This window comes from Mercenaria mercenaria, chromosome 1 (genome assembly GCF_021730395.1).
Source record: "Mercenaria mercenaria strain notata chromosome 1, MADL_Memer_1, whole genome shotgun sequence".
NCBI lineage: Eukaryota > Metazoa > Mollusca > Bivalvia > Venerida > Veneridae > Mercenaria > Mercenaria mercenaria.
Window position 1 is genome coordinate 41,397,472 of NC_069361.1, and position 15,976 is coordinate 41,413,447.

At 34.8% G+C, this 15,976-nt stretch overlaps 2 protein-coding genes across 2 annotated transcripts in view; both read left to right on the plus strand.

Annotated features, from left to right (window-relative positions):
* The window catches only part of LOC128556707 (uncharacterized), a 35,793-nt gene extending 35,107 nt beyond the window's left edge, over nucleotides 1-686 (plus strand). The window contains exons 26-27 of the mRNA XM_053542369.1: nucleotides 208-250; nucleotides 500-686. Coding sequence (XP_053398344.1) covers nucleotides 208-250; nucleotides 500-686 — 230 coding nt within the window. The remainder of the gene's footprint in view (nucleotides 1-207; nucleotides 251-499) is intronic.
* A 2,004-nt stretch (nucleotides 687-2,690) lies between these two features.
* Nucleotides 2,691-15,976, plus strand: part of LOC128557570 (uncharacterized) — a 40,723-nt gene continuing 27,437 nt past the window's right edge. The window contains exons 1-11 of the mRNA XM_053545050.1: nucleotides 2,691-2,845; nucleotides 3,007-3,156; nucleotides 3,986-4,189; nucleotides 4,432-4,474; nucleotides 7,182-7,351; nucleotides 7,623-7,685; nucleotides 7,927-8,124; nucleotides 8,535-8,751; nucleotides 9,489-9,588; nucleotides 9,780-9,936; nucleotides 15,350-15,576. Of these exons, the coding sequence (XP_053401025.1) occupies nucleotides 2,746-2,845; nucleotides 3,007-3,156; nucleotides 3,986-4,189; nucleotides 4,432-4,474; nucleotides 7,182-7,351; nucleotides 7,623-7,685; nucleotides 7,927-8,124; nucleotides 8,535-8,751; nucleotides 9,489-9,588; nucleotides 9,780-9,936; nucleotides 15,350-15,576 (1,629 nt within the window). The 5' untranslated portion in view covers nucleotides 2,691-2,745. The remainder of the gene's footprint in view (nucleotides 2,846-3,006; nucleotides 3,157-3,985; nucleotides 4,190-4,431; nucleotides 4,475-7,181; nucleotides 7,352-7,622; nucleotides 7,686-7,926; nucleotides 8,125-8,534; nucleotides 8,752-9,488; nucleotides 9,589-9,779; nucleotides 9,937-15,349; nucleotides 15,577-15,976) is intronic.

Sequence of the window (15,976 nt, forward strand, 5' to 3'; positions counted from 1 at the left end):
CTTCCCACTATAAATCGCAGTCAATTCGCCATATGACCTATAATTGTGTCGGTGTAACGTTAAATTCAACAATGACAAAAACAATAATGTTATTTTGCATTTCATGTAACGCAATGTCCTATACTATAGGTTTGTTTTGTCTTGTATGAAACAATTTTAAAGCATGATGAGTGTATTTGTTTCATTATTCTGCATTTTTGTTGACAGGGAAGGAAACGACTGTGTCATTGTATTCCGTATTAAAAATACAGTAAGTTACTCTTAGTATATTGCAACTGATATGCATACGAATGTCACAGTTTAATATATTTTTCGAATTAAGAAAAACTTGCTTATATCGTGCTTTGCCGATAAAAGATTTCTTTCTCTCGGATTGATCAAAATACATTAATTGTCATTTATAAATTTCATCTTTACATTCAGTTTTTATTAGCAACGAATTAACTGTGAAAATGTTACATTTATTTGTGAATATAGTGAATAAATCTTGTGTTTTAAGGTTCGTGATAGACTATCTTGTGATCAGTCGGTCTCACATTGTTAGCTTGAACATAAGTGAGTGCTATGAAGCGAACGGTTCATGTTCAGTAGTGACAGAGGTACTGGTAGGAGACCAGTTTTCTTCCGAAGACTGTCCTATTAACAAGAACTACAAAACTGAAGGCACGTATAAAGAAAAAGGATGAATACTGAAGGAATGCGACAGATATCTAAGACAAGACTTTAACATTTACATGAAATATCAGTTATTGTACTTTTTTATAGAATTTAAGAGCTTTTAATTTGCTCTTCCTCATTTACAACATTGATAGAAAGAAGCAGTTTACTGCTTTGTTTCGTTGAGGTGATGAAATGCGGAAACATAGGTCCTAAAAACTATAGAAAATATGGATAGTTCTGCACGTTCTTGATCTTTTTTAAAATTTCGTTGAACCCTTTTTACAGAACTTTAGAACTTAAAAAATTCGGCAAATAAAAGCAGACAAGGTCTAGATCTCACTTTTTCCCCTTTTGCTGGACTAAATTAAAAAAAAATGTAAAGCACAGTTTTGATAGTTGGAGCATATGTGAAAATCATAACTGTGATTATTATTTTGTGAATCGATGTTTTCTTTGATGTAGATTTTAATGGCATTTCTCATAGTCGTAAATAACCGAATGGTCTGTAATATAAGGAATGTATAGGTCCATGCGCCTGGTTTTGAGATATTTGCCCAACATTAAAGAGATCTGCGGTTTTAAAGCAGATTGTATGATATTTTTGAAAGTATTTTAAATGTCAGATGTTTTTTTAAATATTACATTTAACTTAAAAATTACTCACCAGTTGCCTTTATTTCATAAAATGATTGCTGGGACCATTCTTTATTCTATATTCTTCGTAAAATGGCGTTACGTCATATCTTCTGGTTTATCAAAGGTGTAGAGCTACCTTAACTACATGTTGTATAAAAAAAAGAACATTTCTCTTGCACCTGTATTTCAGTTAAATCTTGGGATGGGAGTACGGTGGCTCAAAGGCTTGCCTGTCTGTGAATGATGCATAATGTCTCAGTCATAATTAGTATGCACATATACATAAAAATATACAACAGTACCAGTAATTTTCAGAGATTACTTAAGGTTGATTCTTATATGATCTTTACACTTTCTGGAATAATCATGTATGTATAATCTTCATAGAGTTTTCCTTTGCGAAATGGACAGATGGCAGGAATCTGAACACGACTAACTTACCAGAATATGCAAGAAATATACTCTATCGTGATCTAGGAATAAGTCAGTATCTTCTACCAAATGAATGTATCGTGGAATCGTCTGAATGGAAATCTGGTTTGTAAAATTTAATCCTAAAGGTTAAAGGTCAGTAATTCAAATCCTTCCTTGTTTCATATAAAAAAAGACAACTTTAGGTCGTCTTTACGTATCTTTAGAGAACATCACTTTTTCCTACACCTATTTTTCATGAGAGTTCTATCACAAATTAACTAAAAAATGAAAAGAAAATAGGGGGTTATGTAGTTCCTAGTGAAATGCCAGTCAGTTGTGGTCTGCTACCCTAAAATGGCGCATATTTGCTCTCGTCCGCGCAGTAAACACCTACTTCCGGTTTCGATCTGCAAAACTTGCCATGTGGGGTGTATGAACATGAAAACCGTCTCATTTCATGCAGAATGTATTCTAGTAGTGAAAAATTGTGCAGAACATTTGACTATAACACTTCTTGTACATTTTACTAGAGCGTTTTGTATTGATAAACGTGAAATTAAGTTCCTTTTAAAATTTAGATAAATGTACATGCAAGAATACACTAAGGGCATTTACATTTTTTCCTGCAGTTTTTTTTAAATAACCCTAGTATGACTTAGGAATTGTTAGGTAAGTTCCAAAAGCGCTGTAACTTTGGCTGTATGCACATAAATGTTTGAAAATTGAGAATTAATTTACTGAAAACAAATTAGGAAAACCTGAAACAATATATTCATGGATATTAGGAATAAAATGAGATACATTTTAAGCTGTTTTGTGAAGAATTTAATTGTCAAATAAACCTTAGAAATATCTCATCCGCATATATGTACGTATAAGGTATCATATATTGTATAAGGCTGAAGAGCGCTAGACAAAGCGAACGTTTTTCACTCATCACACTATACAACTGAAAAAGTTAATACATATTTCAGATTTATGCTAGACGAGAATTTGAATAACGAATACATCCTTAATCTCCGTCTTAAAGTCTGCATGGAAAGTGGTTTTGAATGTAACCGTGTAGTTGAAGTGTTAGAAGAATTTATTGTTGTGCAACAAGCGTGCGACTTTGGGGCAGCTTTTGAAATTCCAGGTATATATTCATCTCAACTTGCTTATCGTAGAAAAAGAAATTTACTTCTTATTTATTAAAATTTGAAACGTTAAAAAATTACAAAGCATTCATTCGATTGTTTATTCAACTTGTCTGTTTTTTTGTGATTGTTAAGGTTTAATTAAATCTTATTGTCGTAGGATTTTCATTGACGAAATGGCGACAGGATAATGCAATATTACCGGATGACCCAATGAGCGCGAAGGAAAGGGATGTGTTAATGCAGGATTTAGGTTTAAAAGCGTTTCTTCTGGCAAATCCATGTGAAATAGGAAAAAACACTTCCGCAAGTAATTTTCGAATATTACATTTGAAGATACTGCCTTTAAGTTTTAGAAATGCCCATCTTTAGCTTAATACACACACTGTTAAATAGTTAAAACGAGATTCAATTTGTAATGATGGTGTATAACCTAGGTATGATTTTGGGGGAAAATGGTCCGTACGCAGGAGTTGAACCAAAAATACAGTTTAACAGCTAAACGTCTTCTCCGCACAGCTATTTGAACATGTGACATTGTGAAAATTATAAAGAAATATATACGCAATATTTCTATTGCTATTTAACTTCTGACACCGAGAATAAATTTTAGGAAAATATACGGAGTATTCTTGATTGTACGGACAATAACATGGCACTAAATAAACATTACAGTTTGAATTCATCTAACATTCTTTTCACGTGCTCAAGTGTAGTATGATACCTGTGCACGAGCGCAGGTATGGTATGATACCTGTGCACGTGCGCAGTTATGGTATGTAGGTATTCATTATGATTGTTAAACAACAGAGAATAATAGAACAGTTGTGTAAGTTGCAGTAAATTCATGACGAAAATGGGTTGAAACTATCAGTGCGAATTTCTTTATAACTATCAGAACTACAAAAGATTTGCTGGTATTCCGGAAAGTTTATAGAGAGCTATATTCTATCGGAACTGACAGTATCAAGATGTTGTTGTATTGGTTTCATCTATTTATTCGTTTAAACAGATACAGTACCCAAGTTACTATGAAATTACTTAAAATACTGACATATTCTTTTATCTATATTACTATATACATCACTTATGATCGCCTGCTTGACGAAGTTCAATATAGTATTGCTTCTAATCGACAGACACACGCATTGAAAGCATTTTCGATGAACAGAATGCCACTTGTATAAGAACAACCAATGGGGAGAGCTACGACTGTTGTGTTGAATCTAAAGTACTTGGGAGGAACTTGTGGATGAATTTTACCCTTGATTTATGTAGTTATCGCATGGAAATGAATCTGGAAAACGTACAACAAAAGTATCATTTGCTAAATTATGAATGGGGTAATTACTTTCGTTAATTGTATTGTTGTTTCTTGATTGCAAGTGTAGGCCACATAACGTAACAAACATTTGTAAAGTATTATTATTTAATACTAATACAATATTTTTTCGATCGTTCTTGATAGTTTATTATATTACTCAGTGATAAAGCTCTATGTAACGCAAAAATAATATAAATGCGTTTCAAAATGTTTAGTTGTATACAATCTGCTAACTCAAGTGTTTGTTAAACCTTTCTGTAGGAACCAATCACAAAGTATCAACAAAAGGTGTCTGGCGTGCGGAGTGAGTACTATTTATAACATAAATGACTTATAGTGATGCAATATGATAACGGTTTGGTAAATAAAAATTATCGGCTCTTGATATTTCTGAGTACCCTTATCGATGACAAACTCTGAAAATTATCTAGTTAAAAGGTTATCGAGAAATGAGCCGTACCATGAGAAAACCAACATAGTGCATTTGCGAACAGCATGGATCCTGACAAGACTGCGCATCCGCGCAGTCTGGTCAGGATCCATGCTGTTCGCTTTCAAAGTCAATTGCCATTAGAGAAACCGTTAACGAACATCATGGATCCTGATCAGACTGCGCGGATGCGCAGGCTGGTCTGGATCCATGCTGGTCGCAAATGCACTATGTTGATTTTCTCATGGTGCGGCTCAAATTAATGTGTGTTTTACCAGGATAAACAGTAACGCCTAAAAGAAATACTTGTCTTGACGTTTGGTCAAATATAGTATGCTATATATTTGTAACCATCTTTGCAAAGTTGCATAGTTTACCTTTATGAATTGTCTTGGTTTCTCTGACCAAATGTTAAGTATAACTACATTTATCAGTTCAATTCATAGTCTACATCGAACATCAGCATAATGTGTTATGAATGATCACTTTAAAGCGATCTTTGAGTTTTTTTCTATTGTACTGGGTTATACCAGTTTTGATTGTTTGCATCAAAAGTCTAAGTGTTATGTTCCGTTCAAAGTATTGTTTGAATAAATATTTGCCCGAACTACTTCTCCTTTGCCATGATTGAATATATGTGAAATCGAAATGAAATGAGTTATGACTCTTTGATATTTCTAAAAATCGGTCCGCATACGGACATCATCTCAAAAACTGTATGTTTTATTGTGATAAATGTAAATACAATGATAAGTATAAGCTGCAAAAACTGCGTGTTTATGTTTTATGTCAGTTATTATTTTGCATTATATTTAGCTCACCTGAGCAATGCTCAGGTGTGTTTTTGTGATCGCTCGATATCCGTCGTCCGTCGTCTGTCTGTCATCTGTCGTCTGTCAACATTTAGCTTGTGTATGCGATAGAGACATTATTTTTCAATTGATCTTCATGAAATTTGGTCAGAATGATGACCTTGACAAAATCTAGGCCAAATATGAAAATGGGTCATCTGGGGTCAAAAACTAGGTCACTAGGTCAAATCAAAGAAAACATTGTGTACGCGAAAGAGGCTGTATTTTTCAATTGATCTTCATGAATTTTGGTCAGAATGATAACCTTGACAAAATCTAGGCCAGGTTCGAAAATAGGTCATCTGGGATTAAAATCTAGGTCAATAGGTCAAATCAAAGACAAACATTGTGTATGCGATAGAGGCTGTATTTTTCAACTGATCTTCCTGAAATTTTGTCAGAATGATAACCTTTATTAAATCTAGGCCAAGTTCGAAAATGGTTTATTTGGGATAAAAAACTAGGTCACTAGGTCAAATCAAAGAAAAACCTTGTCTATGCGATAGATGCTGTATTTTCAATTGGTCTTCATGAAATTTGGTCAGAATGATTGCCTTGATAAAATCTAGGTCGAGTTTGAATATTGGTCATCTGGGGTCAAAATGTAGGTCACTAGGTCAAATCAAAGAAAAGCATTGTGTATGCAATAGAGGCTGTATTTTTTAATTGATCTTCATGAAATTTTGTCAGAATGATTGCCTTGATAGAATCTACAGATCAGCTCACCTGGAAAACCCATTCTACTCGATCCTTGGAGGATGGCCAAAACGAGTACCAAGGCTGAGACTCGAAGTTTCTTCGAGTCAGCCAGTTTCCGTGAAGGAATTTCGCTGTCTGAATCCGAGTATTAATGCGAAGTCACTCGAAGGAAATCATCGGAGTGACTCGAGAATGAAAGCCAATTAGCGAAATACACAACGAGTAACTTGGCGGAATTCCTTCGAGTGAATCCGAGACGAATAAATAATTACCTATACAAATTTAATTGGATCTTCTAGTACCTTCGAGGGCAGATTTTAGATTACACGGAGCTAGATAATTATATTTTACGTAGTGATACGCGAAACAGAAAAACAAAACAAAGTAATTTATGAATAATAGTTTAGATTTATATAATTCTTAAATTTAGTCCATTTTACATAATTTATTTCTAATTTAAATCGCATTGTCAGAAAGTATTTTAATATCATACTTAACAATTCATTTTTTAGCAGTTGTTATTTTAAAGTTTACCTAATTATAAATTATGCTTAATTTAGTGCATTTAAATAACTTTATTTCTAAATTTACTTAACAAAGTCAGAAATTATTTCAATATCAAAATTTAACAAATCACTTTTCTTCAACGGTGGTCATTTGAAAGCTTATTTATTTAATATCATTAATGATTTAATCCATATTACATAAATATGCTGCTTAATCTAATTCGAATGGTCAGAAACTGTTTCAATAACAAAATTCACAAACTTTAAACGGTAAAAAGAACAAGCTAATTCCCTCAAGGTAAGGGAATACTGCCTCGGAGTTTCGTGAAATCATCTTGCGTCACTCGAAATGACCGATTAGTTGTTTATTGCAGACTCGGAGTCGCGCGGAGTTGTTTGTTTGAAAGTAAACACCCATCTTCCTAGTGGAATTAGTATTGCTCTTATAATGATTAAAGTACCTTAGGATAATATAATGATGTTTAGATTTATTAAACAGCTGTCAATTAAAACACTTTTTCACAGATACATGGTGACAAACGTGCAGTCAGAACGCGTGTTTTCTTTCGACATTTCCTTACAACAGTGTTTCGAGCCTGTCTGTACGTCACGACTGATCGTAGCTAACGACGTACGCATACCGTATCCATCCTGCCAAAATGTGGCCAGAAATGACACCCGTCAACCATTCTATGGTATAATGTTTAATATGATCTGGATAAGGCTGAGCAAATTCTTTAGTCTAGAGCAAATTTCCATTCTTACTTACTGTTATTTGACTGAATTATGTTAATACTCCGCCTATTTGCAATATGATTACAGAAATTCACAGAAAACATTGTAATTCATATTTAGTCATTACAGATTTTTTTAAACACTGTTATGTATAACTTGCATCTGAGCTTCTGAAATACGTCAGACTTCATTTATCTAAAGATACAGACAAGCTGTATGGTTTCATTGCAGGAATATCGTATGACTTTTGGAAGCAGCCTGTCTGTACGCGAGACAATTTTACAGAATCTACAGGTATAAGACCCACAATGGATTCTTAATACTGTTAATTAATACATGTATATCAAAATTAACAGTAAATAGTATACACATGATAAAGCTGTTACTAGATGAGAACGATATTTTCATACCAAATGTAATGCCATTCCTGCATTTTTGGTGTTACTTATTAATCTGTGTCATAATTTATCAGATCTAAGTATTACTGTTATGTATAGCAGATATGCACAACGTTTTTAATCGCAACATTTTCTAGGTTGTAATGATTTATCGGACGAAATCGCGGACATATGCACTTGGACAAATGGCTGTGCAGGTATTCAGTGCTGTACAGAATTCTATTTCAGCGAGAGCAGACGAAATATTATGATTGATTTCTCGCTTACATGTGACGGTAAAATGCAGTATGGAATTGAAAATAGAAAAAGGAACAGGACTCTATTGGAAAATGGACGTAAGTACATTTTTTTAGTATTTATTTTGATAACATATCTTTAGTTCCGCCTGGAAAGCTTTTTGTAGGAGATAAAGTATTATGATAATGGGTAAAAAGAGGAATGAAATTGTGCTAATAGCTGTTGCTCATTATCATCGTTCAAGTAATCAATTAAAAAAAATACACAGATCTTTAGATTCCGACTAGAAATTTAACCCTGACGTTAAATTCCACATATTTATATTTCATCCGGCAATCTACTTTGATATCTTTACTATATGATTCATAAATAAGACATTGTATTAAGGAGTAAAAACCATGTATTTCCTGTGGGGTTAATTGATAATAATTCAGTTGTTAGTAATTTAATAATGTTGTTGCTTACCTCTACACAGTGTTTGTACATTTTTTATATGTACATTTTCCAGTTACTATCAATGAGGTGATAGCTGATACAATCTATCTTGATATGAGCGTATCAAAAATAAGCCCATTAAACTATCAGGTGAATATGAATGTATCGGTATGTACAGGCACACAGAATACATACGATTGTCAATTAAACTTCCGCTTGTCTCAAGTAGCAAAATGCCCAGATAACACCAGACGACGTCGACGACGACGAAACATTAATGATCTGATGTTGTAAGTATTTTGTGAAAATTTTATTAAACAGCTCGATACTAAGATTATAAATTTTATTTGTAACGGAAATTTCTTACGATGGGAATGAATGCATTTTAAATGTTTCTGATATATTTCAGATCTGGTTAGTACATTTTGATTAAAAAAAATAATTGCCACTGGCGTAGGCGATTCAAGTCGGAGTATTTTAGCTGCAGCTACATACATTTTTTTCCGAGAGTAAAGCTATTGTTTTATTGCAGATTTATTTCCAATATAAGTTCCTTTCGTACAAAAGTCAATAAGCGGCGGATTATTATTACCCTCCGGTCTGTATATATTTAGCGTCTATAATTCCTGCGACATCGCACACACAGTTCAATTGAAAAAAAGTTCGTCATGATTTTATTCACAAATTTTATTAAGTGATTGTTTCTATGCGGTTTCACTAAGATGTTAGTTTTGTTAAAATATTAGCATCTGGTTAATAACGATTTCAAAAACAGATGCTATTGGAATACAAAAACCACAAAACATGCCGGAAAAGTAAAATTTAGAATTATTTTAAAGCTATCTTTATAAGTATTTATTTGTTACAACTTTCATGTAACTAAAATGTGAATCCTTCTGAATTAAGTGTTTTACTTTGTGTGAAAACCGCCCGACACGCATCAAATCCTGATAAATAAAACTCAGCAATATACATTAACGCCTTCGTGCATTTAATTCTTTGTATTACTACGTGTTTTATATTAAAGACCGAGTGTGGATCTAAAAGAGGCAGTCACACTGTTGGTGAGTCAAGGGGCGTCTCCAGCTGAAATACAAAAGTTCATTGAAGATGCAATACAACATCAGGTATACAGAAAGAACTGTCATTTCAGATATAGCGGTTAAAAGACATAGTTACTCGTCTTCAAGTTTACAATGATCACGCATTCTATGTATTCAGTCTTGTAAGAGTTTGGTCAAAATAGCTGGCAAATTTAAAAGTAGGAAAGTGTTATCAAATATAAGCTGCTATATTGTTAACATAATTATTTTTATAGAATGATCTGAAGTCTCAGGTGTGGCAAAGCGAGCAACTGGGTGATTCCGATTCAAGCACAGGATATGCAGCAACAGTGAAAGCATTGGGAGAAAATAATCCACAAACGCTTAAATACAGAAGCTCCACAGTTTCAGTAAAAATGGAAGTCGAAGGTGGTACGTTAACTGTATACATTTTAAATAGTATATATGTATATGTAATATATATAGTGTAAGTCTCCTAAAATTAAGGACCACCTTGGCCGAGTGGTTAAGGTCGCTGACTTTAAATCACTTGCCCCTCATCGATGTGGGATTGAGCCTCACTCGGGGCGTTGTGAGGAAGCCATCCAGCTGGCTAACGGAAGGTCGATGGTTCTACCCGGGTGCCCGCTCGTGATGGAATAATGCACGGAGGGGCACCTAGGGTCTGCCTTCATCTTCAAAAGCTGGAAAATCGCCATATGACATGTAATTGTGTCGGTGCGACCCAACAAAATGAATAAATAAATAAATAAAATAAGGTTTGATCAATTTATGTAAAAGTAGCTTAACTAAGATATTAAAGCACATTTTACTATTGGTAATTGACACAAAGGAGTTGCAAGAAGCTACGATAACAATTGACTGCATTTTAGCTAACTCTAGCAAAACGTCCTCAGAGAGAGCACTTCTAGCACGATATACAGTCATCCGCCGTTCATAATTTTCTTCGAACGAATTAACATCTGAAACAGTTTGGTCGAAAGGCAATGTTGTCAAGTTAATTCCGTGTGCTAAGACTTCTTAGTTCATTTAAAGAAGTTAAATCATTTTGAAAATCGGCTTGTTAATGAGACAGTTATGAGCGTTTTAGAATTTGATAAAAATTTTATTTCCTCGGCAACAAAAAAAAACAAAATAATGAATCTGTGTGAAGTTAGCAGAGTAGCAGAATAGCAGAATAACTCCAGCAGAATGGCAGAATAGCAGAATAACTCCAGCAGAATGGTAGAATAGCAGAATAACTTGAGCAGAATAGCAGAATACCTCCAGCAGAATGGCAGAATAGCAGATCACTTCAGCAGAATGGCAAAATAGCAGAATAGCAGAATAGCTCCAGCAGAGTGGCAGAATAGCAGAATAGCAGAATAACTCCAGCAGAATGTCAGAACAGCAGAATAACTCCAGCAGAATGGCAGAATAGCAGAATAACTTCAGCAGAATGGCAGAATAGCAGAATAGCATAATAACTTCAGCAGAATAGCGGAATAACTCCAGCAGAATGGCAGAATAGCAGAATAGCAGAATAACTTCAGCAGAATGGCAGAATAGCAGAATAACTCAAGCAGAATGGCAGAATAGCAGAATAAGTTCAGCAGAATAGCAGAATACCTCCAGCAGAATGGCAGAATAGCAGATAACTTCAGCAGAATGGCAAAATAGCAGAATAACAGAATAGCTCCAGCAGAATGGCAGAATAGCAGAATAGCAGAATAACTCCAGCAGAATGGCAGAATAGCAGAATAACTCCAGCAGAATGGCAGAATAGCAGAATAACTCCAGCAGAATGGCAGAATAGCAGAATAACTTCAGCAGAATGGCAGAATAGCAGAATAACTCCAGCAGAATGGCAGAATAGCAGAATAGCAGAATAACTTCAGCAGAATGGCAGAATAGCAGAATAGCAGAATAACTTCAGCAGAATGGCAGAAGAGCAGAATACCATAATAACTCCAGCAGTATACTTTTCGGGTAAAACATAGAATAATCCTATAAAAAAATCATTTGAAAATGACCTGTAAGTTCCCAAAATGGAGACAAAAATATTAAAAATAGCCTAACCAAAGCAGCAACATCTACTTTACATAAATTGTTATTCTCCGCTCATATAACTTGTCTCACAAATTTTTTTTTAGATTCTCACTTCTAATATTAGATGTTTATTTACTAAAATTTGAAAATTATTAGAAAAGAAAGTACCTTTGTGGCGGTGATTTATATATGAAAGAGAAGGTTGTATTCACCATACAGTATTATCATAAAACGCCATTTAAATGTCATAACTTTTAAGGACACTCTAGTAGTGAACTATATTTTGCTTAAAAAAAAAGAAAAAAGTCCTCCTGTTGCAAAAGTAGTCTTAAGCGCTGATGTTAAATGTCGTGCAGATGCAAGTCAAAATAAAAACATAAAACCTTTTTTGTCTTTTCTTTATATTGTCCTGCTATTCTGTTATTTTGCTGGCGTTATTCTGGTATTCTGCTCTTCTCCTGGAGTCTGCTATTCTGCCGGAGTTTGTCTGCTACGCTGCTGGAGTTATTCTGTTATTTTTCTAGCTTAGGCTAATGTTAATTGTTCCGAGGTAATATGCGAGAGGTATAATGCATAAAAGTGGTTCTTAAATTAAAGTTGTTCTTTTCAATGTCAAAACTGATTTTCTAACAAATTATGGTTAACTGTTTACCACACACATAGTCTTAGGCCAACTTAAATCATCATACAGATGCGAGGTAAAATGAACAAAAGTTATTTTGCTAATCTGCTGGAGTTATTCTGCTATTCTGCTATTCTGTGTGAGTTATTCTACCATTCTGCTATTCTGCTTAAGTGATGCTGCTACTCTGCTGGAGTTATTCTGCTGTTCTGCCATTTCGCTGGAGTTATTCTGCTATTCTGTTTTTCTGCCATTCGATGGAGTTATTCTGTTATCCTGCAATTATGTTGGGGTTATTCTGCTATTCGTATTCTTCTAGTTAGTTTTTTGGCCATTCTGCTTGAGGTATTATGCTATTCTGCTCTTCTTCCATTCTGCTGGGGTTATTCATTTATTCCGCTATCCTGCTGGGGCTATTCTGCTGGAATTATTCTGCTATTCTGCTTGAGTTATTCTGCTATTCTGCTGGAGTCATTCTACTATTATACTGCAGTTATTCTGCTATTCAGCTTGAATTTTTCTGCTATTCTGTTGCAGTTATTCAGCTATTCTGCTATTCTGCTGGCGTTTCTACTGCTATTCTGCTGGAGTTATTGCGCTATTCTGCCATTCTGCTACTCTGCTGGTGTCATTCTGCTATGCTGCTATTATGCGTGAGCTATTCTGCCATGCTGCTGGAGTTATTCTGTTATTCTACCATTCTGATGGAGTTTTTGTGCTATTCTGCTATCCTGCTGGAGCTATTCTGCTTTTCTGCTGGTCATTTTCTACTATTCCACTATTCAGCTTGAGTTTTTCTTCTATTCTGCTGGAGTTATTCTGCTATTCTGCCTTTCTGCTGGAGGTATTCCGCTATTCTGCCATTCTGCTGGTTATTCTGCTATTCGGCTATTCTGCCATTCAGTTGAAATTATTCTGCTATTCTGCCATTCTGCTGGAGGTATTCTGCTATTCTGCTATTCAGCCATTCTGCTGGAGGTATTCCGCTATTCTGCCATTCTGCTGAAGTTATTCTGTTATTCTGTCATTCTGTTGAAGTTATTCTGCTATTCTGCCATTCTGCTGAAGTTATTCTGCTATTCAGCCATTCTGCTGGAGGTATTCTGCTATTCTGTTATTCTGTTATTCTGCTGGAGTTATTGCGCTATTCTGCTATTCTGCCATTCTGCTACTCTGCTGGTGTCATTCTGCTATGCTGCTATTATGCTTGAGCTATTCTGCCATGCTGCTGGAGTTTTTCTGTTATTCTACCATTCTGATGGAGTTTTTGTGCTATTCTGCTATCCTGCTGGAGTTCTTCTTCTATTCTGCTGGAGTTATTCTGCTATTCTGCCATTCTGCTGGAGGTATTCTGCTATTCTGCCATTCTGCTGAAGTTATTCTGCTATTCGGCTATACTGCCATTCAGATGAAATTATTCTGCTATTCTGCCATTCTGCTGGAGTTATTCTGCTATTCTGCCATTCTGCTGGAGGTATTCTGCTATTCTGCTATTCAGCCATTCTGCTGGAGGTATTCTGCTATTCTGCCATTCTGCTGAAGTTATTCTGCTATTCTGTCATTCTGTTGAAGTTATTCTGCTATTCTGTCATTCTGCTGAAGTTTTTTTACTATTCAGCCATTCTGCTGAAGTTATTCTGCTATTCTGCTATTCTGCCATTCTGCTGAAGTTTTTCTGCCATTCTGCTGGAGGTATTCTGCTATTCTGCTATTCTGCCATTCTGCTGAAGTTATTCTGATATTCTTTTATTCTGCCATTCTGCTGGAGGTATTCTGCTATTCTGCCATTCTGCTGGAGGTATTCTGCTATTCTGTCATTCTGCTGAAGTTATTCTGCTATTCTGCTATTCTGCCATTCTGCTGAAGTTATTCTGCTAGTCTGCTATTCTGCCATTCTGTTGAAGTTATTCTGCTATTCCGCCATTCTGCTGGAGGTATTCTGCTCTTCTGCCATTCTGCCATTCTGCTGAAGTTATTCTGCTATTCTGTTATTCTGCCATTCTGCTGAAGTTATTCTGCTATTCTGCCATTCTACTGGAGGTATTCTGCTATTCTGCCATTCTGCTGAAGTTATTCTTCTATTCTGCTATTCTGCCATTCTGCTGGAGTTATTCTGCTATTCTGCTATTCTGAAATTCTGCTGGAGACATTCTGCTAGTCTGCTATTCTGCTAACTTCACACAGACAAATAATGAATATATTAAATTTCTAGATACATATTTGAAGTATAGTAACTTATTTCTATAAAACGATTTCTCTACTTTTTCTAGCTATAATGAAGGACATTACCATGTTTTACAAATTACACACAAGAAACATACGAAAATAATCTATCAAAAGGTTAAATGCTAAATGAAAATTTCAGCTTTGTGTCAATAACGTCATAGAAAATACTAAAATAGCTGCCACCATGATCAGCTACTTTCTTAAATTTCAAACTGCTATACCTTTTTCAATAGTGATCTGTTATAAAAGGCTTAATGTTGGCTTTCATATAAAGTTGACATATCGTCAGACAATCCTTGCCCTTTAAACGATATATTTTGAGATTGTTCAAACAATTCTAAATTGAGTAGTCTAAATCTCAATGTGTATGGCTGCTAGGTGTTACTTTTCACTCAATGAGCCTATGGACAACTTTGAACAAACATTTGTTAAAAGAGATTTGGCAGAAGAGTTTCTTTGATAATAAAATCTGTAAAAAGATCTTTTGGAAGCAAAGAATGCAACCAAGAAGAATAATACAGACTCGATTTGATTGAGTCTGTTCATTAGATTTTAATGGAATTGTGCAACACCTCTCACGCCCCCTAGCACCGGCTTAAGCGGAACAGTATTACACATATATTGAATGGACTCCATGATTCCAAAGGGCCAGAAAATAAAACAACACTTAATCCAAGTAGGAGGAGACTTACAGACGCCATACGACACTTAAATATTGCTGTTGTGATAGTTAATAAAATCTGTAAAAGGATCCTTTGGAAACAAAGAATGCAACCAAGAAGAATAATAGCTGACTCGGTTTGATTGAGTCTGTTCATGCTTTTACTCTTTTGAGCTGCGAAGCAAAACTAAGCAATCTATGGCCATCATTACCTATTTGGTTGTTTATATTAAACCGCATATGCAACAGTTATTACTTTATCTGTATTAATGATCAATTTCTTATAGCTGACAAAATTGTGGAGATGTTTGGAAGTGTGAATGACACAATAAACAGAGCTGATCAACTTTTTGTTGTCGGAAAGGGGCTTTCTAAGGTAGGGACTAACTTGTTAGGCGCGCAACTAGCAAATATGACAATCGGAGACCTGGAAGCAATGCTGGATCAGAATAAAGTTGACCCGACGTTAATTAGAAAGCTTATCGATGATTTTATAGATCTTGCTAAAGCATTGGTAAGTATCATTTCTTTATGATTTTATTCAAATCTCGTTGAAAGGAAGTTGTATCATAATGAATGCAATATCGCTTTACGTCTTTACGTATGCGTACAAAGCTTAATTATATTTCATTTTACTAGCTTAAGAATAACAAGAAATTATATTACAATGAAAGCCATTCATGTTCATATAAAGCATCACAAATTGCAAACAGTAAGCAACAGATATATGAAATTGTTTTGCAGCGTTGTTCATAAGTTAACGCTTACTTGTGTGCTTTCCTTGCCGTGATGATCAGTCAAATGTTCGGGGCAATGTTTAAAAAAGTTGTAAGCGAAAAGTTATCCCCAGCTATAGACCTAGTTTCGTTTCTAATTTCGATGAAACATTAGATTTAAGTTATTTTTAATTACAG